At 35.5% G+C, this 23,595-nt stretch overlaps 1 protein-coding gene across 4 annotated transcripts in view; it reads right to left on the bottom strand.

Annotated features, from left to right (window-relative positions):
* The window catches only part of BRWD3 (bromodomain and WD repeat domain containing 3), a 220,789-nt gene extending 203,887 nt beyond the window's left edge, over positions 1 to 16,902 (bottom strand). For 3 of the 4 annotated variants that reach the window (XM_013050048.2, XM_045087074.1, XM_045087075.1), the window contains exons 1-6: positions 16,597 to 16,902; positions 16,423 to 16,502; positions 16,191 to 16,220; positions 15,721 to 15,780; positions 4,125 to 4,275; positions 2,622 to 2,720 (exon numbers count right to left, since the gene is read on the bottom strand). In XM_013050048.2, coding sequence (XP_012905502.1) covers positions 2,622 to 2,720; positions 4,125 to 4,275; positions 15,721 to 15,780; positions 16,191 to 16,220; positions 16,423 to 16,502; positions 16,597 to 16,627 — 451 coding nt within the window. In that variant the 5' untranslated portion in view covers positions 16,628 to 16,902. The remainder of the gene's footprint in view (positions 1 to 2,621; positions 2,721 to 4,124; positions 4,276 to 15,720; positions 15,781 to 16,190; positions 16,221 to 16,422; positions 16,503 to 16,596) is intronic. The other variant, XM_004780572.3, reaches the window with a different exon arrangement.
* Positions 16,903 to 23,595: the final 6,693 nt, after the last annotated feature.

Raw genomic sequence — 23,595 nt, 5'->3', positions numbered from 1 at the left:
GGAGTTTCTACTGTCAATTTACCTAAGAAACATTCCCCATAAGGTGATTTCACAATGCATTTAGCATATGAAAAGCTCTGAGCAGGTCTACATGCATTCATTTTTTTCCTATAATTCTTTAAACTCAGTTTTTCCCACATTTACTTGACCAAGAAACACTTCTATCAAAAAATGGTCTTAGTTGGGCAACTGGGTGGCTCAGTCAGTTAAGTGTCCAACTCTTGATTTTGGCTCAGGCCGTGATCCCAGAGTAGTGAGATGGAGCCTGCTTAAAATTCTTTCTCTCCCTCTCCTTCTGCCTTTCCAACCCCCACCCCTGTTCCCTCTGTCAATGAATGAATAAATAAATAAATAAATGATGTTTTAGATGGTATTGCTAAAGTACTAAAATTCATTGAACTTTCAAGATTACCTTCTGGATTAAGTTTTCTTAAAACTTATTTATTAGAAAGAGAAAGAGAGACAGAGCATGCACATGAACACACACACACAGACACACACACACAAGCACACACACGAGTAAGTTGGAGGAGCGGCAGAGGGACACTCTTTCAAGCAGACTCCTTGCTGAGCACAGAGCCTGACAGGAGGCTCAATCTCAGGACCCATGAGATCATGACCCACGAGATCACAACCTGAGCTGAAACCAAGAGTCAGATCTTCAAGGGACTAAGTCACCCTGGTGCCCCACCTTCTTGATTAAGTTTTATTTACATTGAGAAACTATATAACTGATTGACTTTAAAGCAGCTATGCAGAACTGTAGCCCTTAATGAGAATACTTTTAAATCACAAATTTTAAAGGACTTTTTACTCATCTTGCTACTTTCCTAGTCAACTCCTCTGAGTTTTTACCAGGTTCTGAATTCTAAATATCCTAAACTTAAATATTTTGACTCCTATATACTACAGGAAAATACATCATGATTGAATTGTCTCTATTTGAATAGCTCCTCTTCAAATAACAGGGCAGAATTAAGAATGTGAAAACATCAATGCCAGGAACACTAAAATTCCTGAGCAATTACTATAAAAATAACAAAGTGATCTAAGAAAGTAAGTGTTCACTGAACAAAACTGGTATAAGTTGGAATATATATAGTTAAAATAGTTTTTAAAAAGGGAAGTAGGGCGCCTGGGTGGCTCAGCGGGTTAAGCCACTGCCTTCAGCTCAGGTCATGATCTCAGGGTCCTGGGATCGAGTCCCATGTCAGGCTCTCTGCTCAGCAGGGAGCCTGCTTCCTCCTCTCTCTCTCTCTCTCTGCCTGCCTCTCTGCCTACTTGTAATCTCTGTCAAATAAAATAAATAAAATCTTTAAAAAGGGAAGTAAAGAAAGACTACACAAAGATGGAAAACCAATATTCTAAATGCTGCTCTTCAGCACTTTACATGGGATCACTGAAAGAAGTACAAAGCATTACAAATAATGTTGATAGTGTGGTTAAAAATATTGTATCTTTTGAATGTAAATAAATAGATGAATAATAAGAGCCATCTTAATTTAAGTCAGTAAGTTAATTAGGAATAAAGCTTTAGGGGAAAAGTGAACACTGGAAAATTCTAAAGGGTAAACAAACCACTCCTGAAAATGAAAAAAAAAATGTTAGAAATGCCATGTCCAATTAGATCCAAATCAGTAGTCTTCTTTACCCAGTAACAGCCAAGCTATGGAAGAGTGTTGTTAGTAATGTATACCGAAGTATCTAATTTACTTCAATAACCCTTATGACTCTTTATCAATAATTTTGTCTACATAACTTTTGAAATTATTTCTAGCCTAAATTTGTTTAAACTCTTGGGGTAAATAACTTCTATAAGATTATTATATAAAATAGTATTCCTTTTAAAAAGTATTTTTATTTTTCAATTTGAATTTAAGGAATATTCTCTGGGCCCTAGGCACTACATAAAATAATTTTTTAGAAGAGTAAAAAAATAGGGAAGCAAAGTGGCAATTACTCATCTAGCTGTTTATATTCTTTTTAAGAGTTAAATTTTAGTACAAATGGTTTCATAGCTAGGTCTCCTTGGAAACCACTAGCAGTATTTCTCCATAATGGTCTGGCCAGAGATGCCTCAGGAATAATCCAAATGGAACATGCAAATTTCAGTGTTCACTTTTCCCCTAAAGCTTTATTCCTAATTAACTTACTGACTTTAAAAAGGGGAAGGATGATTTTTCTTGTTTTAATAAAGACATATAAAATGTATCATATCATTATGTTTAGTAAACAGATAAAAGCAGAATGCATTTTGTTTTGTTCTTTACATAGTTACCCATCTTTACATAGTTCCCTGTAAAATCTTTAAGCTCGGCACATAGATATGTAAACAGGCATCCATATGGTTAAAAACATGTATAGTATATAAAAAAGTAAATTCTTCTGCTAACAAGAAAGAAAGAAAGGCAGAAAGAAAGAAAAAAACACAAGATCACAAAACCATAATCATATTAAATAAAAATGTTTTTAAAAAGTTGGACTAACCATGAAGCCTCTCAAGAATGTAAGCAGCTTGTTTATATTTCAAATTTAATTCTGGTACCTATTTTTGGCTGTATAATGAGTTCAGGAAGAAAAAAATCAAGAATATGTTCATAGTTCACATGGATGTTACTCACCCACATTTGGAGGTTTCACATAATTTGCAGGTAGTTCTGGAGGTCTGCCTCTATGCAGAGCTGCAAAAGCAGACCCATTCCATAGTGTACTCTTACAGTCTATTCAAAAAGATTGAAAAGTTAGTCAAGAAATAGAACAGTGTTTTTTAAAATTGTACCTTAGAGGTAAATGTCTGTGGTTTAATTTTGTTTGTTGGAATATATTTTTAACTACTAATACCACATTAACAAATGACATGCATATTTTTGAACATGCTATAAACTACATTATGATTGTTAAATAACAACACATTAATATAACACCCAGATATTTTATTTCTGTGCTGATCTAGAATTAAGGCTTTTATTCAGCATGTATTTGAATCATATAAATATGTCATGGATTAATAAGGTTTTAATTTTATATTGGTCCTTCATGATCTTTAGGCTTATATATTTCTACTTATATAAAACCATATAAGCAAGGTTAGGACTACAGCACAAGTATTCCAGGTAAAATTCAGAAACATTTATACTTGGCATAGTCATACTATATAGAATGCCTGCCAATTGTGCCGTAATAGGTAACAATATTGCATATCAGATGATAAATGATTATAAATAGTTGTGTTTTTTGTCTTTCATGTTTATGTTAAGAAACTCAAGTAAATGTGAAATATTCCTAATAATTCAACTATGATACAAGAATATTGCACTACTCTCTTTTGAGGGGGGAAAGAACAGAGGGAAAGGGAGAGAGAGAATCCCAAGGAGGCTCCATGCCAAGCATAGCACCTGACACAGGGCTCGGTCTCACAAACCCAAGATTATGACCTGAGCTGAAATTAAGAGTTGGACACTTAACCAACTGAGTCACCCAGGCACCCCTCTACTGCTCTCTTGAAAACTTCCAATTTAATGATTTGAAGACTTTCCTTATATTATAAAACTAGATGTTTAATACTATTTTATATATTTTACATATTGGGGTTCCATGAAAAACTTTGGGAAAAATCTTTAAAAGACTGAAAACAGCGGAGTACAAAAACTATTACTGAATGGTCACTAATAGGTTGATATATGTTTTTAATATTTTCACAATTATAAAAATTTTTATATATCACATATAAATTTTTACATATTATTTTTCATTTTCTTGTTATAAAACATACAATGTGATTAGGATGATATAAAGACTCATAATACTAAAATCTAAAAATATTAAAACATAATAAAAGACTTTTAAGCATTCATACTATACTAATCAGAGCAATGATCTTTAAAATCCCATTCCACAGGATTACAAAAAAAGATTTTACATTCTATACTTCGATTGTATTCACTGTTTTATAGCAGAGGGCTTCTTTTAGGCCTCTAAAAATTTATTTGTACTCTAAGAAGATAAGATTGGCAAAATAAGAAAAACTAGAAGAAAATTAGTATTTAGGAAAGCATGGGAACATTTACTTAACATAAAAATACGTTGTTCTCCACTCCTTCCTCTGAAAACTATGAAAATCTTACCTTTGGCATCCCGTAACAGAGACTGCCGACCAACACCTAGTAATGTCTGTACCCCAGGAACACTCTGAGGGATCTCCTTATCTAGTAAGGGACCAATCCGCTCACAAATTTTAAGGAGGTAGTCTGGAGGAATGTGTGCATTGGCTGCCACCTAAAAAGCATAAATAAAACAGAAAAACGAACATGGTTTAAACACATAATTTACTCCATTACCAAACTGTTCCATCATGGAACAAAGCACAATTTTTATATATAGGATCAGAAAATAACATTTTAAATATTTAATACTTTAGCCAAACTAAAGAAACAGCTACAAAAATTAAGCACATCTAAATGATAACATTTAAATGACATGGCACTCAAACTTACTTTTACATGCCTTGATTAAATCATTTGCTTAGCTGTTAATCTTATGAAATAAGTGTTGCAAAACAGCAAAAGTGCGCATGCCTAAAATTAAAGTACAAAGACAACGGGTAAACTCTACTAGTACTTCATTTATTCAGTAGTGATGAAGTGATCAAAAATCAGAGAATCTAGATTCTATATAAATGATAAGAATACAAACAAAAGGTATTACTTGCATCAAACTCTCACCTAAATCCCTTTAGGATTAACAGGACAAATCTGCTTAAAGAGCAGAACTGGTTTTCCTTAAAAAAGTTAACTGATTTCCAAAACAGTATCCAATTAATGTTTTTATAAATACTATGATCCAAATAACTACACTATGTACTCAAAATTCATCACAACATTAACTCATTGTTTAAACACACAAGAAAATTCCTGAAGATAGTAAACTTATGTACACAGGGATGAGAAAATTAACAAAACTATTCATTTTTTTATCTAAGTTAATGGTCAAGTCCCAGATGTGTTTCATAAATACCTAATTATTAAAGGAGCAAACAGAAAACTAAATATTAAAAATCCTTATATTAAAAAAATTTACATTCTCATCTTGACATAAAGGGAAAAAGAATGAAAAATATAAATAAAAATTTAAAAAATATATTAAATATGTTATATTAATATATAATAAAATGTAAATAAATAAATATTTATTTATACCGTCACATAGGACCCCACATCAATATATTATCACCAGGTCAAGAACAATACAACATAAAAGAATAATTTTGAAAATCATCCCTAATGATCACCATGAGAAAATAAATTATGTGTGTTCTTGGTAGGTATTTGTTCAATGAATCAATGAACATTAAAAAACAAAGTAAATAAACTGAGGGTTTTGGAGGGTAGGGGGGAGGGGTTTGGGAGGACCTGGTGGTGGATATTAAGGAGGGCACGTATTGCATGGAGCACTGGGTGTGGTGCATAAACAATGAATCTTGGAACACTGAAAAAATTAAATTAAAAAAAAATAAAATCCATCTATAAGAAATATAACATGAATTCATAGAGGAAAAATCTTAGTTTCTCCTATCAAGGTACCTTTTTTGTTTTCTTAGAAAACATACGTTAAAGAACTACAATCTAACATGTATTCAGAATTCTGTGAATAAGGTATTCTATTGTGATTTTTAAAAAATTATTTCCTGCCAGTTATCTTTTTTAAATCCCAGCAAAAATTAATTTTAATCTACCAAAATAAGTGGCTCTTGGGAACTGTCACGATGCTCAGAAAGAATGGCAACCAAACCTGATTAATTTATATTTTCGTCAACATGGTTTGGCTTCTAGATTGGGACAAAGGATCAAGCAAATTCTTTCTGTTATTTCTCCCATCTCTAGTTTGTTTTCCAAGCAAATAACTCTATAGAACCACCTCTTAGAAAAACACACAGGTAACATTAAAGTCAAAGCAGCTGATGATTCAATTTAATCTAATTATTATCTATAGACAATGATATCTTAAAATCCTAGTTTGTAATTCATTCCCTCCACATTAAAACATTTCTTAAATATGCCTACAGGCAAGTACACTTAGTACCCCAAAAAAGACGTATCTCAAAGAAAAAAAGCTTTAAAATACTGTATATGAACATCTATAACAGCTTACGCCTTTTTTCCCCACCAACAGTCTCGGATATACTCCACTTCTGTTATCAGTCATTATTTTTTCAAGTAAACACTATATGAAGTCTTTACATAGGATAGCAGTTCATGTCTTTACTGGCATTTTCTTTTTTGTTTGTTTGGGTTTGGGGGGGGAGTTGGTTTATTTCTTTAATTTAAATTTAAGTTATTTAACATATGGTATATTATTAGATTCAGGATAGAATTTAGTGATTCATCAGTCTGTATCACACCCAGTGCTCATTACAAATGACCAGTACTCATTACAAGTGAAAATGCCTCCTTAACTGGCATTATCTTTCTGATCAATTTTCTTTTTTTCATCCTGTTACCATTTCAAGAGTTATTCACCTGCCTAGAAATTGCAATATATCTAGTCATATATAATCCAGAAAATTATTCTCTAATATGAATTTTTTAAATCACCTCCTTACAGAAAATCCGTCAGAACTATATCCTAAACAGACAACTTAACTTTCCTAGTCACTTCATTGTGTAGAAACAATGATGTTTGAGTTTCAGTGAATTACATAAATCTTTGTATCAATTCGTCAGTAATACATTTTAAAATATAGAATCATTAATTAAGCAACCAAAACAAGGGTTATCTACACCCAAATTCTCCCCCTTGAGATTTTTATTATAAGCCATTAAATAAATTTTACACGTTTGAATTCCACCCTATACAATTGGAAATTCCTTTATTTCTAAATGGTTCCATTCAAAAAGTCCGTTCTTCCAAAACCAGTAAAAATTTGACTACAAAGCAGTAGTAGATAAGCATATTCTATCAATACAATAGCAATAACAATACATTTGAGTTGAACATGCTAGAGTCTCCTTCAAACAATATCAACAGGCTTCCAGACTATATCAGCTCAGTTCCTGCAATAGTAGTTTTTTTCTAAATCAAATTTCAGGACTTGTAAGTGGTAGTCAACATTTATTTCAATCCATTTGCTTTGAATAAAGTTGAAATTTTTTAAACACAATCTTTTTTGGCTTAAGAACTTCTATATACCCTCAATAATTACATAAGTCTTTTAAAAAATTCTACATTGGAATTATGTATGAATATAATATATAATAAAATGTAATATTAAAAGTATATATTAAAATATTCTATGAAATTCATAACATAATATTATAAGCCACTCTTTTCAATTAAAGCTCAAACCTTCTAGTTTCAGTGATTTTTCTCTCTGGAATATAATGGCCAAGTAACACAACAAGCACTTTGATATGTGCAGAAGAAAAGCATTCTCCAAAAACAAAGTTCAAAAGTATAATACAAACTTCTATATTATTCTGTAGAACAGCTCCAAGGAGTTAAATTACAGAATGTTTGATTTAGAAGGATCCTTAACACAATTAGCCTAACTTCACATCTTACAATAGGAAAAACATCCAGAGAAGTAAAGTCCAGTGGTCACAATGAATGTACAGAAATCTGGGTTTCCCTGTCCACAGCTCTTCCTATTACTTAGTGTCTTATTAAGGCAACTGGAAATTTATGAAGATAACTAACACAAAGACTGCAAAAAAAATAAAACCATAAATTCAAATAAACTGAAAGAAATTAAATGAAGCCTAGATTATAAACCTTCTTGATAGGAAGACTTGTTGACCTAAACAGCAAACTTAACAACTGAATTACTAAACTTCAGAATTATGACAAGTGAGAAGACCAGAGTGTTCACAGAAATGATCCTACTCATCATAATTAGTTAAAAGGAACCCAGATAAGAACTGAAAAAAATGCAAAAGGTACCTAACTTCAGGGTGCCAGGCCCATACCAAGCACTACATTTGAAATACTAAGTTTCAGATAGCAATAATGACATTTCTACCTTGGCTTTTAGAAATTACAGGATAAGTAACTCCAAAAAACAAATAAAAGAGATAATTGTTTCTGTGTTTTGTTTTCTAAGATCATGACTACACAGGTAAATGAAGAATCAAACTGGACCCATACAAGAAGTGAAATCATAACATTTTATCTGAGATTTCAATTTTTTTGGTGTGGGCAGAGTAAGGGGAGAAGCACATATAAAAAATTAAGACACGTGATTCTTTTTTATATTTATGGAAAACAAAATAGATTTTGAAAAATACAGCAAGGTTTTAAATACATCAATATAAGTATAATATAAAAATATGCATGATACTTTGAAGTCTGGAAGCCTGGATTTTTCAGGTTCTAAAATCTACTAGCTATTACTCCCTCTGGCAGTGTGACACAGTAGAAAGGACTTAGATTTTAATTTCTCTACCATCCTCAGTTCCTACTTCTGTGACCTGCAAAGCTACTCAGTCTGAGAGCCTAAGCTTCTGCATCTGTAAAACAGGGAGTAATGATTACTACCTCATACGTTTTGTAAAACAAAAACAGAATCATTCACTCTTGCATTCATTCATCCAAACATATATAGAGATGAAATGGGAAGACAAACTGCTGCCCCAAGGAAACCCACAGTCCTAGTAGAGGAAACAAACTAGTAAATAAAACAAACAAATAAATAAAACAAATAAATAAATAAAAATAAATAAATAACAAATAAACAAACAAATAAATAAAACAAATCAAAGTATAAGTACCTAGAGGGAGTACAAAGAGCTAAGAGAAGCAAAGAAATACAGTACCTCCTTCAGCCTAAAGGGTTCATGTCTAATCTCACACTTGAAGACTAAGAGAAAATTCACAGGACAGACAAATGGAAGGGAAGGCATTCCATACAAATAGAAAGGTAACTCTACCCAGTAAATGTACTTTTGCACAGTTACTAACACATAATATCCCCCAATGTTTAAGATTCTCCTCCATGTTGAGTTAAAAAAAGTAAAAAACTCACAGAGTATCATCTGATTCTGATGTGAAAAAATACAGGTACAAAAAAGTAAGACTAGAAGAAAACACAAAAAACTAATTGTTTATTTTCTTCCTGATACTTTTCAGTATATAAATGTCCACAATAATCCAATATTATACCATAAAGTGTTGAGTTTTAATGTTTGCTGAATTTGAAGGAAGAAAGGGAAAAACTAGGCAGAATGGGAAATAAAACATAATAATAAATAATAAAATAATAATAAATAATAAAAAAATTTTCCACTACAGCAATATACTGGTTTGCACATGGGCTACAAAGTGTTAAGACTTCCTATCACTTTTCTTTGAAAATGTTTATCATTGTTCATAGCATTTCTTTTTCTATGAGTTTTAGGATTTTCTCAGGAATGAGAGAGCCAAGAGCAACCCACTTCAGCTCAAATATTCTCTGGGTTATGATATCATAAGCAAACACCAAAAAGACTATAACCTTGAGGACAAACAGTATCAAGATAAGGACAAGGGATCCACTCACATTCTGGAAGTTTCTCGGTAGAGAAAGGTCCAATAAATGAACTTGGTTCCAACTAGCATATTAAATAAGCCTAATAAATATATATTGAAATATATATTTTCATATATATTGAAATATATATGAAATGCTCCTAACAAAAGTTAAGAAAATTACACAAAAAAAACAACTGAGGGCCAGATTATTATAAAGTACTACAGTAGATATTAAAGAGCATGAGAAAACATCTTCAACAAGGTAATTTAAAATATAAGAAATTACTTATAAATAATGTACAGAAAATAAGTTCAGGATTAGAAAAGATCAATCAGAAGTGTTGAGGATCCCTGCAACAAGACATCAGAAAGACCTATCTCCCACTTCTTAAAAAAACAGAGAATACGACACCGGTATCATACTAAGTTACCTTTCTCTAATTAATAAAAATGCAAATAACACTAAATATATTTTGACATAACAATCATTTCTTGCTTGAGTTAATACAGATACACTTCAAAGCACTCAAACCGACTCAATTCTAACACTTTTTTAAATACTTTTTCCCATCAATGGTACTGTTTTATATATTCCTCACTTTATAAAAATATTAAGAAAATGAGGTTGTGATATAGGTAACTATGAACATATAAATTCTGGGGTCATAGTTCTTTAGATATCCATTTCCCACTCAACCTCTATGTCCTATTTTTCAAATGCAGTAAACAATCATTTGCACTGCATTTTCAATTAACAAAAGGTATTCTTTTTATTTAACTTGTTTCACACAACAACCTTGTAAAATGGATAGGGGAGTTTATTTTATAAATGAGAAAACTGAATCCCTAAGAGGTTAAGTAACTTGCCCAGGGTCACTCAACAATACTATCTTCCCAACTAAATGTTATGGTCTTTTCTACTATTCACAAAATCCTTTATGAAAAATGTCAAACAAGAGCATCTCTGAAATTTGACCCAAACACTAAATTGACTTGAAATTACTTTTTTGCTCTTTACCAAAAAACAAAACAAAATAAAAACCTGTTTATCAATCAATCAATCAGTAATCAACATCAGTAAACCAAGAACAAAAATAAACTAATATTCAAATTGACAAAGGTGCTTTCAGAACAAATTTTTTTTTTAAAGTGGGTAGAAGAAGAATCAATGAAACCAGATGGAATTGGGAGGGAGACAAACCATAAGTGACTCTTAATCTCTCAGAACAAAATTTTTTAAGGAACATTCACCCAATCCAAATTCTTATTCCCAAATAGCAGCTCTCTTCACTTTCTTAATGCCATCTCATTTGTATTGAGATAGATACCAGTTTCCTAGAACTAATGATAAATCTCCAAAAGGTTTTTAATCATTGAAAGTATGTTCTTAGAGCCAGTGTGAAAAAAAAGACAATTATCAATCCAGACAAATAACTAAAACCAAAGTATTATAGAAAGCAAAACTGTACATGTGGCTCAAACAAATCAAAAGTGAGGAATACTAGTTTCCAGACACTGATTGCTCTCTACCAAGACCTATCAGTTAGCATTATATCCACACTGGGGCTGAGCAGCACAAAACTTTTGGTTTCCCATGATGCATTCTGTTCTTCCTAACTATGGCTGTGTAGCCACACAGCAGTTAATAAATCAGACACACTTAAATTACTTCCACACTTAGAGATACAAAAACTATGCTGCCAGCACTAAACAACTGTTGGGATGTTCTACATTCATTCTACTGTTCTAATAGACAATTTAAACTATTACTAGTAATTAGAGAACAAGAGCTAGGTAAGGTAAGGAAAAAAATACAGGTATATCTGGAATTCAAATACAGTATTTTAAAGTACTTGGTGAGTATCAAATGAGATAATGTGAAAGCACTTTTAGACTTGCATATATTACATGCAGATGCAAGTTCTTATAATGACATATATTATCATAGATGTATACATTTTTTAATGATAATAGTGAACATATAATCTTTATAAACTTTTCAGTAGCATAAGAACTGCTTCAAGTCTTTTGAATATAAAATGAAGGAAATACAATCTATGTCACCCTAAATGAAAGCACTAATTAGGGCTTTCAATTCTATACACGAAAAATGCTGAATAAATGTGAAAATATATAACATACCTAAAGGTAATTATGACTTTGGTTCAGTCTTATGATACACGTCCCCTTAAAATGATTAAAAAAGGGGCGCCTGGGTGGCTCAGTGGTTTAAGCCTCTGCCTTCGGCTCGGGTCATGATCTCAGGGTCCTGGGATCGAGCCCCGCATCGGGCTCTCTGCTCAGCAGGGAGCCTGCTTCCCTTCCTCTCTCTCTGCCTGCCTCTCTGCCTACTTGTGATCTCTGTCAAATAAATAAAAAAAATCTTTAAAAAAATGATTAAAAAATATTAAAACATGTCTTTAAAAACAGAAGTTTCCAAGTCACAATTTCAATATGTAAAATTTATGTTAACAAAAACTTCATTTAAACACATACGTACACACATACCCCTCATTATTATGTTTGTAGTTCCCAATAAAGCTCCAAGGAGGAAGCAATAAAACAGCCAACAATTCAACAGGGTCACCATAAATGAACAGACATCTGTAATTATTTAAATTATCTACCATAAGATGAATTGTAAGAAGCAAATCTAATACTATTATGTTGTAAATAAGAGTCAAGGAGAAATGAAAAATGTCCAGACCAAATTTCAAAAACACTCACCATGACTTCAAATTTCTCCCTGTATCATTACTTAAAATTCTGAAAGTTAATTTAGCATGTTTTATTTTGAATGCCATATTCAAAACCCTTTACAGTTTAACAAAAACTGACAAACATTTCATTTACAGGCTCATATTTCAAAAGGCACTTCAGATCTGAATATGTCAATACTTGCTGGCTAGTAGCTTTAACAAAATACCTGCTGCCTTTTGTTCCAAATTATAAGTAAAACACTAAATCTGATTTCAGTAAGAAAAAACAGGGATTTCTAGAATGCATAATAGTAACAGTAATGAAGTACTGAAGAAATCCAACTTATTATCTTACTATTTTTCTGGATAAACCAAGTTAAGCAACATATACAATTTAAGTGAAAGTACACACACAGACAGAAAGGCAGAGGAGTTCTGTTTCATAGATGTAGCATACATGAAGAGGTACAGGATTATAAACAAGGATATCAAAATGCTGATACCCATTTTTGATATCCTTGTTTATAATCCTTCACCTCTTCATCATACATCTGCATTCTTTTTTATACCCTAGTATACCTTCAATTTGAAGTACTGTTATATAATTTAACATACAGGATTATACTACTTATAAATACTGTAAGTACACATAAGGTTTTACTAATTACTAATACTTGCCCTAAACTTCAACCTGAAACATGTAGCTAAATCAAAGATCACATTGTATAAATCCATTGTCTAACAGCATTTTAAAAAATACATACACTAAGGAAAAAAAAACCATCTCTCCCACAATGAAGCCACACAAAATCAAAGGTCATATGTGAAATAATTTTAAGCAACTATACAACTGTTGTATCTATCTAGCAATCAATCTAACACAGCACATTCTGTTCTCAACCACTATACTTCTTTTTTTCGGTTCAAAATCTCACTTAGCCCTAGCCCATTTTCCCTTAAAAAGAAACCTGTAAGTAGAGAACAGATATTTGACTTAAAATAAGACCATATTACCAAAGTATAATATTCCTAGAAACACTGGATCCCAGAAAGATAAAAACCTCTGTACAATATGAAAATTAAATGAAAAACAAAAAAAGATGCACTATCTAAACTATAGACAATGTTCAAATAATAGATGGAATTTTGTGTATATAAAAATAAAAATATGTAAGGAAATATAAAAAACAATAAATTTAAAAGATAAATGTGAAAATCAAGTATATGTAGGGATATACAAATGGATTAACAACAATTAAAAAAATAACTGGTTAAAATTTAAGCTTCACTAATCATGAAAAAAAGAGCTAATTAAATCAACCAGCAGCTATTTCACCTATTAAAGCCACCAAAAGATTGAAAAAGTATTTAAAAACTCACTCTAAGTACCTAGATGGTAACATCATAAATTAGTACTATCTTCTGGAAAACAATTTATATATATACATAAATACACATATAAGCAGTAATATATAAGAAAAGTTACAAAACCCATGAGACCCTTTGACCTGATAACTACGCTTTAGAAATACAGCTCAAAAAAAAAAAAAAAAGAAGAAGAAAGACTACTTAATTATGCAAAGATATTAATGAAAAACTGGAAGTAACCTAAATGTTCAACTGAATGTTGAGTTCAAATCATAGCCAATCTAAAAGTAACTGAATTTTTTACCATTTAAATGACAATGTTTATTCAAAAAAGATAATTGCATGTGAAAGTGTTAAGAAAATACAGAGTTTAAAATGGACATTAATTAACATTGATTACCATTATGTAAAAATATGCCTCTAAATATAAGGAAAGGAAGTCTAGCAAACTGGATTTTGGGGGGGGGGTTGTTTTTATGTGTCTTTGTGGCTAATAGACTGTTTTTAATTATTTTGATGTCCATTTGCTTTTTATCACTGTCAAGTAATTTTTAAAAAGCTTTTCCTTGTTTTAAAAAAGCTTTTTCTTTAAAGTTTCATTTTGTTATTTGCTTAAAATGGTATCTTTAGAGACAAATGTAAATGAAAACATCTTGGACACATCTCAGTATAAAACTCTATTTTCAAAACCACATTAGTTATAAAGTGTTTAAACAGATATTAGTAGGCACTGTTTTGGCCCTTTTTGGCAGGACTTCAGTCCAACAAAAGTCTGACTACAAATTAAATACACTGATTAATACATGCAGTTTTTCCAAAATAATTTTTATCCACCTAGAATTTTTTACCATTAATAGTATAGATGGTGGAGTTTATTCATTAATTGAATAATTAATTGTAATCAATTAATTGTAATCAATTATTACACCATTCTGTGATTTACAAAAAATTCAATATTTAGTCAGCAAACTAAAATTATTATTTAGTAATAATTATTAGCAGGCCTCATTACTGTAACTTAATATAAAAATTGTCAAATAAACACTAAATCAGTTTAGATATTGTTATTAAATCATTTTATTTATATTTAGAGTCTACCATACCCCAACTTTCTTTAACTTTGATTTTCCTGCATTTGGATCTTATTTGAAGGGAATATAGCTGAATTTAGATTTTAGTAACATCATCCTTTTCTCCTTTCACTTCCTTCCAATTCACTGTACCAGAGGCTAATGCAAGAGGCCATCTTCCCCAAAATAAAAAAAATAACAACACCTTTTTGTGCTGAAGAGAAGTGCATGGACACTATGAATTATATTTGCAGGATAAACAACACTGTCAACCCAATGCCTTTGGTCTTTACTGAAGCATATTTTAAAATATAACCATTGTTGTCTTTTCTAAACTCCAAATCGTGTTTCATCAATTCTCAAAAAGGTCATAATCCGTGGTTGTTATGCAGTGAAAATAAATATATCTTCAGGAATGCGATCTAATGATTTAATGAGCTATTTTCTAAAATGTGATACATACAGTAATTACGCTTTTCATTCGGTAGCCGATTACCTAAACCCCGCAAATTTTGGAATTCGCTTGATGCTTCCTATTATTTTTAATTGTGTCGTGTTGCCCAATCCAGGGTCGGTTAACTCCCCTCCTAAACCTCCTCCCCCGTAATCCACCCCCCCCAACCCCACCAAAGACTAAGCCTGGCCTCAGTTCCCGTATTTCAAGCCAGGACCAACCAGAAACCAGTTTTCTTCCACTAATCCGGAACTCTGGGCTGTTACCAACGCTGTCATTGGCCGACGTCAGTCCTTGGTACGTGCCCCAAGATAACCCCCAGGTTTCTCCCTTTTTCCCCTACAATGGGCCTTTCTCAATGTTTGTAACATATTCATAATCCACAAAACGGTATCTCTGATAACTAACTAACATCATCAAAGTTTCCCAGTGGAAACAGGAGAGGCCGGGGGGAGGGCAAGGTACCCTTTCTCCGACTGGCAGGGAGGGGGGAAGGGGCAGTCGTTCTTCGGCCCAGCACAGAGCTCTAGAACCATGTAGGCTAAGGGATCGGGAATGGGCCGGAGGAACAAGGTGGGGAGGGAGTGGAAAAAGAGTTGAATTAAGTTGAAATGAAAACTTTACTCACCAGATCCTCGAAGCTTCTTCGGTGCTCTTTTCCCTCCCAGTCTAAGCGGCGCGGAATCAACTGGGGGCGGGAGAAAAGAAAGGATCGGGGGGTGGGCAAACCATATAGGCCATGCCTGGGCTTCCAATGAAACCGACCCAACCCGGGTCCTGGTCCCCGACCCTCTGGCGTCTGTATTTCTCTAGGTCTAATAGCTGTCGCCTCGAAGCTAGTCCAGTGTAGGAAGGAGGAGGTCGAGGGGGAGGAAATCCTGAAAAACCGCCTCCCTTGGTCATAAAGAGGGGGCGAGTTAAGACCCCGGCGATATCCGCCTCTTTTGAGGGAATAAGCTGGTTCACTCCAGTGACAACAGTTATGAGTGCCCAGATCCAAGCTTCCCTCCCAGCCCCTGTCCTCCGCCCCTGACTTGCCCTCCCCTTTCTCCAGTCTCACCCCAGCCCTCCCCACGTCTTCCCGAAGGGGCTCCGTACCTGATGCTCTTCGAGCTCCTGCACTAGCACCTGAGCAAAAGGGAAACACGAGTATGAGGAGCAGCTCTGGCCATCAACACATTCCTCCCTCCCCACTTCGAACCCAGCCGCTGATGGCAGGTCTAGTCAAGGCCGGCCTTTCCCTCACCCTCAGTGAAATCGTACACCCAATGCCTCGATTTCCCCATTGGGACCATTCCCTATGACTCCCAGATCTCCTTCTCCCTCTCACCTGGGCGGATTTGTTGCAGGGTCCGGACTGCAAGAATCTAGCGATCAGGTAATACAGCTCTGTGGAAGAGGGGAAAAAGGCTGAGAGAAGGTAAAGAAAAACAAGCTTTTTCAAAAGAAACTGACAGCCGTCGCGCTAAGCTCCCATCTCCTTAGCCCCCAGACAGTTACCCACCGGCTTCGATCTGGGTAGGTGCCGCCGCCATCCTTTTCCCTAGGGGGTTTGGGGGCTCCACTCCGGAGGAGATAGCGGGGGCGGGTGGGGGCGCTGCCTCTATTGTGGTGAAGCCCCCATGCCCAGGAGTCCCAACGCTTCCGCCCCACTCCTCGTCCTAGTTTCCGTCTTTCTGGTCTCTCTCGGATTCATCGCATCACGTTTCGACCCATAGATATTCTAGCCCTAGAGCGAGGAGGCGGAGAGGAAGGAGAGGGAGAGGGAGGGAGGGAGAGAGAGAGAGAGAGAGCGCGCGCGAGCGAGCGCGAGCTAGCGAGCCCGAGAGAAGAGAGGGGAGGAGCCGAAGCGGCGGGGTGGGGGTGGGGGGGTGAGGGGTTGGGGGTGGGGAGGAGGGACGGGGCAAAGGGGGTGGAGAGAGGGGAGGGTAAAAACTGTGAGAAGAGCCTGCAGCTCTCGCTGTTCGCCGCTAGGGGCACTAACACAACCGAATGGCCTCCTCTCTTCCTGAGGCCGGCGGTTGCCTAGCTACTGCTCCCGGAAGCAGGGGGAGGTGCTAACTGACGGCCTACGCTCTGGCCGACGCCTTAGAACTCCGTGTTGGCGTCCTTTTCCGAGAGCACTCGAGTGTGTTTCCTTTCCTGTGAGGGCGGTCAGTCTCTTTCCTGTTGAGGACTTTTCCTTCTGCCGCTGATGGAAGGAACTTGTGAGGGGCTGACTTGATTCAGCCAATTTCTAATTTTTCCTCCGGTCACCGAAGAGGCTTTGTTGTTATTTTGGGGGAAGGGGGTTGATTTGTTTTGTTGCCTCTCCAAAATGAGGCCAGCCCCTGAAGGATCTTGTGATTGAAGGAGAAAAAGGAGACCCTATATGGGCGTCACTTGAAAATGTTTTTTTTGTGCCAGATGAAAATGTTCTACTTACCAGTCCAGAGTGCAGGGCCCATATTGTTAAAAAGACAATAAAGTTCTAAAATCTGATATTGTGGGGGGAATATGCTGTCAGATATGAAGCATTTTATTTCTTCCCCTCCTGAAAGTTTAACACGTGCCATACCTGTCTCATTCCCGTAGGATAATTTCCCGTTTATCTTAAAGTACTGCCAAAGTATTTTATATTAACTATGGATTTGTGTTTTTTATTACGTATGTATACGCAAGGTGGTCTTATGTATTATTACAAATCTGTATGCAACCTTTGGGACAATGTTTTTTAATGCATAGAATCCTAAATTTTTGGTACAGTACTGACTTTCAGCATTTGGTTACTAAAATCCTAAGTAATTAAAGGATTTGTAGAATCGATACATATGCAATGAACTGATTCTCCTTTTCTATTTTTCCTTAATATTTTGTTCCCACCTCCAGCCTTGACCAAAAAAAGTAAAAGAAACTGAACCCGATGAAACCAGAGATTATGTTTAAGCTGCATGTACTATTTACGTTCATTAAAATAATCAAATTTGAAGGTTTACCTTTAAAGTTTAGGGATGGATTCTTGGGAATTTGGTTTCCTCACTACGAGTTTAGCCATTGATCACAGTTCGTCTAGAATTGTATTACGCCAATACAGTCTTAGCCTAGGATGTTTAGCTCTCACTCTGGCTCGATTTCCCATTAGAAAGAAAGAACCACACGGGGTAGTTATGATATGATAGTTCTATCTTTGGTGATTACACTATAGTACTTGAAAAACGCCATTAACCGAAAAAGAAAAAAAAGATACTAAAAATATATATAAGCCCTAGACAACTCATTGCAAATAGTTTAGCAAGACGTGAGATGGAAAATTTGTTTACAAATCAAGTATAATATATATATAACAGTTAAGTTTTATCAAGCCACAACCGTGCACTAAGCACTTAATATCCTTCACCTCATTTAATCTTTATAGTTATCCTAGGAGGTAGGTTTTATTGTTCTCCCCATTTTACAGATCATAAAAACAACTATATGACTTTGGAAAACTTACTTGTATTCTGTGAACCTTGTTCCTCCTCTGTAAAATAGGATAGTACTTGCTGTGCCCACTTCACAGGAAAGGCTTGCTGTATAATCATGTGAATATATTCATATCATATTTCAAGGTTTATGGGACGTTGTTATTCCATTGGTTACCTCAGTATTAGTCTGGATGCAATCAGGGAAAATTACTATGAATTACTATGTGCCTTTTAAGAGAGTTTAAGATACAAAATTATTAACAATAACAGGAGATTAGAGTAATAAGGGATTACCTTGTAAGGAGTAAAGAGAACTCTAACAAATATAAGAATAGCAGATATATAATATAATAGTAGATAAAGTAGCCACTACCTCTAGAATTGAGATAGAGTACCTTCAGCCCCTACACCCCCCTTAGGGCTAAGATCCAGACTTGGTTGGAAAGAATAAAGCCAGACAAGACTTATTAAATGTCAGGAAAGATGCTATAGTACCTTGTGGGTAGAACTTGCTGAAACTACAACCTCTGGAAGTCACTGGAACTCTGCCCTGGTATCAGTCTTCTAGGATGCCTGAGAAATGTGTTCATGGCGAAATGTATCACCAGAATGACTTTTCTACAAAGGTACTTAGAAGAAGGATGCCAAAGGTGGGGGAGCAGCCTACCCAGTAAAAATGCCAGAAGCAAGAAGCAAAACCCTTTATTCCTACACTGTATTTCCAGCTCCATCTACTGACAAAGCTTCAATTGAGGCTGACAAAAGGAAAAATATTTAAATGTTCCAGATCAGGGGGGATGGGTGGCTCAGGCAGTTAATCGTCTGCCTTCAGCTTAGGTCATGATCCCAGGGTCCTGGAATCTAACCCTTTGGAGCTACCGGCACAGCAAGGAGCCTGCTTCTCCCTCTACCTCTGCCTGCTGTTCCCCTGCTTGTGTGCTTGCACTCTATTTCTCTGTCAAATAAATAAAATCTTTAAATAAATAAATAAATGGCCCAGATCCATTTTCAGAGAGCAGTCAAGAGGGGAGAATTGAGATGATAAGCAGCAAATCAGTAAACTGGCACAATTTCCTTGCTTTGCTCTTTACTGTAATGACTACATTGACAAAAGGAAAGTTATTTAAATGTGCATGGTAGCATAAGTTTTAATTTGTTGTTTGTGATAAGCCAAATGCTTTGAATTACTTTGTTGCTATTAAAGTCACCAGTATTAACCCTGTGCCCAAAAGCATAACCATAAGGGGAAGGAAATTTTTATAAATGAAAGGAAACATGCATTTACAAAGAAAAAAAATCTGAAATGTTTTCCTGAATGGGTGTATTAGTTTCCTAGGACTGCCATAACTAACTACCACAAATAGGGTGACTCAAAACTAAAGAAATCTGTTCTGTCATAGTTCTAGAGTCCAGAAATCTAAGATCAAAGTATCACCAAGGAGACACTCCCTCCAAAATCTCTGGTAAAGAATCCTTCTTTGCCTTTTCCAGCTTCTGGTGGCACCTGGCATTTCCTCACTTGTGGCAGCATAACTCCAGTCTCTGACTCCAGCTTCATATGGTCTTCCTGTGTGTCCCTATGCTAAAATTCCCTCTCTTCTTTCTTATAAAAACACCAGTCATTGTATTTCAAGTCCACCCTGAATTCAGAATAATATCACCTCAAGAACCTGAATGATTTACATGTGCAAAGACACTATTTTCCAATGAAGTTATATTCACACATACTGGGGATAGGGAAATGGACATATATTTTGGAAGGGACATAATTAAACCCACAAAGTTATTTATTTCATTCTGTCTCCTTAGAAATAATGTTAATGGAAGACCAAGGTTGAAAATTACAAATATCCCTAGTATGGCAAAAAAAGAAAGTTAAAAGGTAGGGAATCCTGAGATGGAGAGACAGAAATGGTAAATTAGAAAATTAATATAATAAACCTTGTAAATAAACAGTTCTATTTTCTTATCTCATTTTCTTAAAATGTATACAACATAATAAGTAATGTATTCTTAGATTTTTAAATATATCACATACATTATGATAGCTAATATATTTTAACATATTAAACATAATATATGCATAACAAAAATAGGGAAAAGAGGAGGGAATAGAACTTTATAGGATTAACATTTGTATATCTCAAGGGAACAAAGTATAAAAGTGAACTATATTCGCTAAGAGATATATGCTAAGCCCTAGGACCACTAAGAAAGTAACATTAAAAATAGTGAAAAAAGGGGCACCTGGGTGGCTCAGTGGGTTAAAGCCTCTGCCTTCAGCTCAGGTCTTGATCCCAGGATCCTGGGATGGAGCCCCCCCCCATTGGGCTCTCTGCTCAGCGGGGAGCCCGTTTCCTCCTCTCTCTCTCTCTGCCTGCCTCTTTGCCTACCTGTCATCTCTCTGTGTCAAATAAATAAATAAAATCTTTTTTAAAAACTTTAAAAAATTCCACTAGAACATATTTGCTTAATGCAAAGAAAGAAAGAATAGTACAAAAGAGACATAAGACATATAGAAAAAAATTTTAAATGATAGATGTAAATTCAACTATTCAATAACATCATTACATGTGAATGGATAGAATCTACTTATAGGATAACAGCATGAAGAGCTTTGTGGATAAGCTCACAAGTGAAACTAGTGGAAATTATAAAATATCAACAACCATTTAAAATTTCCAGAAATGGTCTTAAAATGGCATAAAATAAAATCTAAAAAGCATGTATTTAAGAAAACTTAAAGCTTTAGAAACAGTGAACGTTTATATTTGAACGAAGAACCACTCCCTTCTTCCTCCCACGCAAACTTATCTAGGGAGAAACTCCACTACAGAGTAGAATAACTAAAAATATATGGCTTTCTCTCCCCTAGTTCTCAGTTGAAGGGCTACCTTCTTGGGTAGCACAGGACATAAGTGTTTCTCATACTTCTCCCAACTACTTGTTCCTGAGGCTGAGTTCTAATCCAGTGCATCCAAGATATGGTGGTCATCATTCTTTCACCCAGCCCCCATTCATGGGACAAGGATAAATATGGGACATGGGTGACACTAATAGTAGGGCCTTGATCACCTTTGCACCAAAATGTGACACAGGAGATGCATGCTAAGACAAGCAAGGCAAAGAAAACTAAGTCTGCTGCATCCCTCCCACACTAAGCACTCATCTCCAAAACCTGGGATGTCATACAGAAGCGTGCCATTTGCTGACCTTCAGTACCAGAGCTGAGCCTTGGAGATTTTTCACTAGGAAAGAAGGAGGGCTTAGAAGAGAGAACTATGAATCTTTCCCCATAAGAACTGACTTTATTTACAATAGGATATAAAGAAATTTAAGCCTAAGAGTACTCTAAAAAAGAGTGAACAAATAAATAAATAAAATCGGGGCACCTGGGTGGCTCAGTGGGTTAAAGCCTCTGCCTTCGGCTCAGGTCATGATCCCAGGGTTCTGGGATCGAGCCCCACATCAGACTCTCTGCTCAGCGGGGAGCGAGCTTCCTCCATTCTCTGCCTACTGTGATCTCTGTCTGTCAAATAAATAAAATCTTAAAAAAAAAAAAAAAGAGTGAAGATAATGGCAAATTGTAACTGGAAATAAATTGATACAACAACTTTAATTATAGGCTAAACCTTAGACTGGTTATTTCCTGGAGAGAAACAGAGAGAAAGGCGTCTGAAAAGAGCCATCCAGAGATCAAAGTAAATCTCAAACGCCGATCTTGGAAGATATCCCTTCAAAGATCTCAAATTTGACTGGGTCAGACTGTAAGTCAGTTTATGCCCTAGTGCATATGTAAAAAATAAATAAATAAATAAAAAATAATCACAGGCAATTAGTGAAACTTAAGATCTGGGAGTGATCAGAGAAAGAGACAAGGAAAGCCCTGCCAATATGAGTGTTCTCCCAAGGTGAATGTGTGTGTAATCAAGGTTGCACCCTCTGAGGGGCAATGTCAGAGGCTTTGCATAGTAATTTAAACAAACATATAATAATAACAAGACCTGAGGGAAAGGTGTACTAGTTCCCAATTTTGCCACAGTATATTATTTAAAGTGTCTAGGCTCATACCGTGGTTAAATGGATAAAAAACAAGAAACATCTATATGTTGCCTAAAAGAGACCCAGTTTAGACCTAAAGACAACTGCAAGTTGAAAGTTAAAGGATGGAGAAACACCTATCATGCAAATGGAATTCAAAAGAAACCTGGGGTAACAGAAGAAGATGGCAGTGAAGTAGGAGGACCTTAGGATTGCCTCATCCCATGAACACAACAAGATAACCATCAAATCATCTTAAATACTGCAGAAATTCACCCAAAGACTGACAGAACAAACTCCACAAATAAAGGGACAGAGGAGGCCACATCAAAAAATGTAGGAAGTGTAGAGACATGGTTTAGGAAGAAGCATATGACTGGTGCTATAGAGAGGAGGGAGCTGTGATTGTGAAGAAGGGAGAGAGAGAGAAGGAGAGAGGGAGAGAGAGAGAGAGAGAAGTACACAGGGGAATGCACAAGGAGAACACTTCCCCCAGAATCCATTGACTTGGAAAATGAGAGATGCTCATTTTCCCCTCTCAGGGGCTGAGAATGAGTTATTGCAACAAATAGGGCTAGAACTTTTTAAGTCTAGCACTTAAAAGGTCAGTGGGATTAGCTGGGATAAAGCCTAGAGGGTGCTGCTGCTTCTGGAGAGAAGGCAGGCTAACAACCAAGGAGCACACAGCCTGGGAACAGCAATCTGATGAAAACCAGGGGCACTCAGATCTTATTCACTCTTCTCAGAGTGCATTCCTGAGAGGCACCCTTCACAGGGACACCCCTCTGGGAGCAAAAGAGCTGCCTGGTGCCATTTTCCTCCCCTACCCCTCAACATAAACAGAGAGCCACCTGTGGGAAGCAGCACAGCACCAACACTAGCTGCCTAACTTGCTTATACCAAGACCCACCCCCCTGGACTACACTGGGATTGCCTACCTCAGTCACACTTGCCACAGTCCCAGGGCAAGCAGGCCTCTGAAGATCAGCACAAACCCCTTCTGACGCACTTCTCACAAC

The sequence above is a fragment of the Mustela putorius genome, unplaced genomic scaffold, assembly GCF_011764305.1.
Source record: "Mustela putorius furo isolate JIRA1106 unplaced genomic scaffold, ASM1176430v1.1 tig00001021_pilon_pilon_pilon, whole genome shotgun sequence".
Lineage (NCBI taxonomy): Eukaryota > Metazoa > Chordata > Mammalia > Carnivora > Mustelidae > Mustela > Mustela putorius.
Note: the sequence above shows the minus strand (reverse complement) of the source record. Positions and strands in the feature narration are given on the sequence as shown.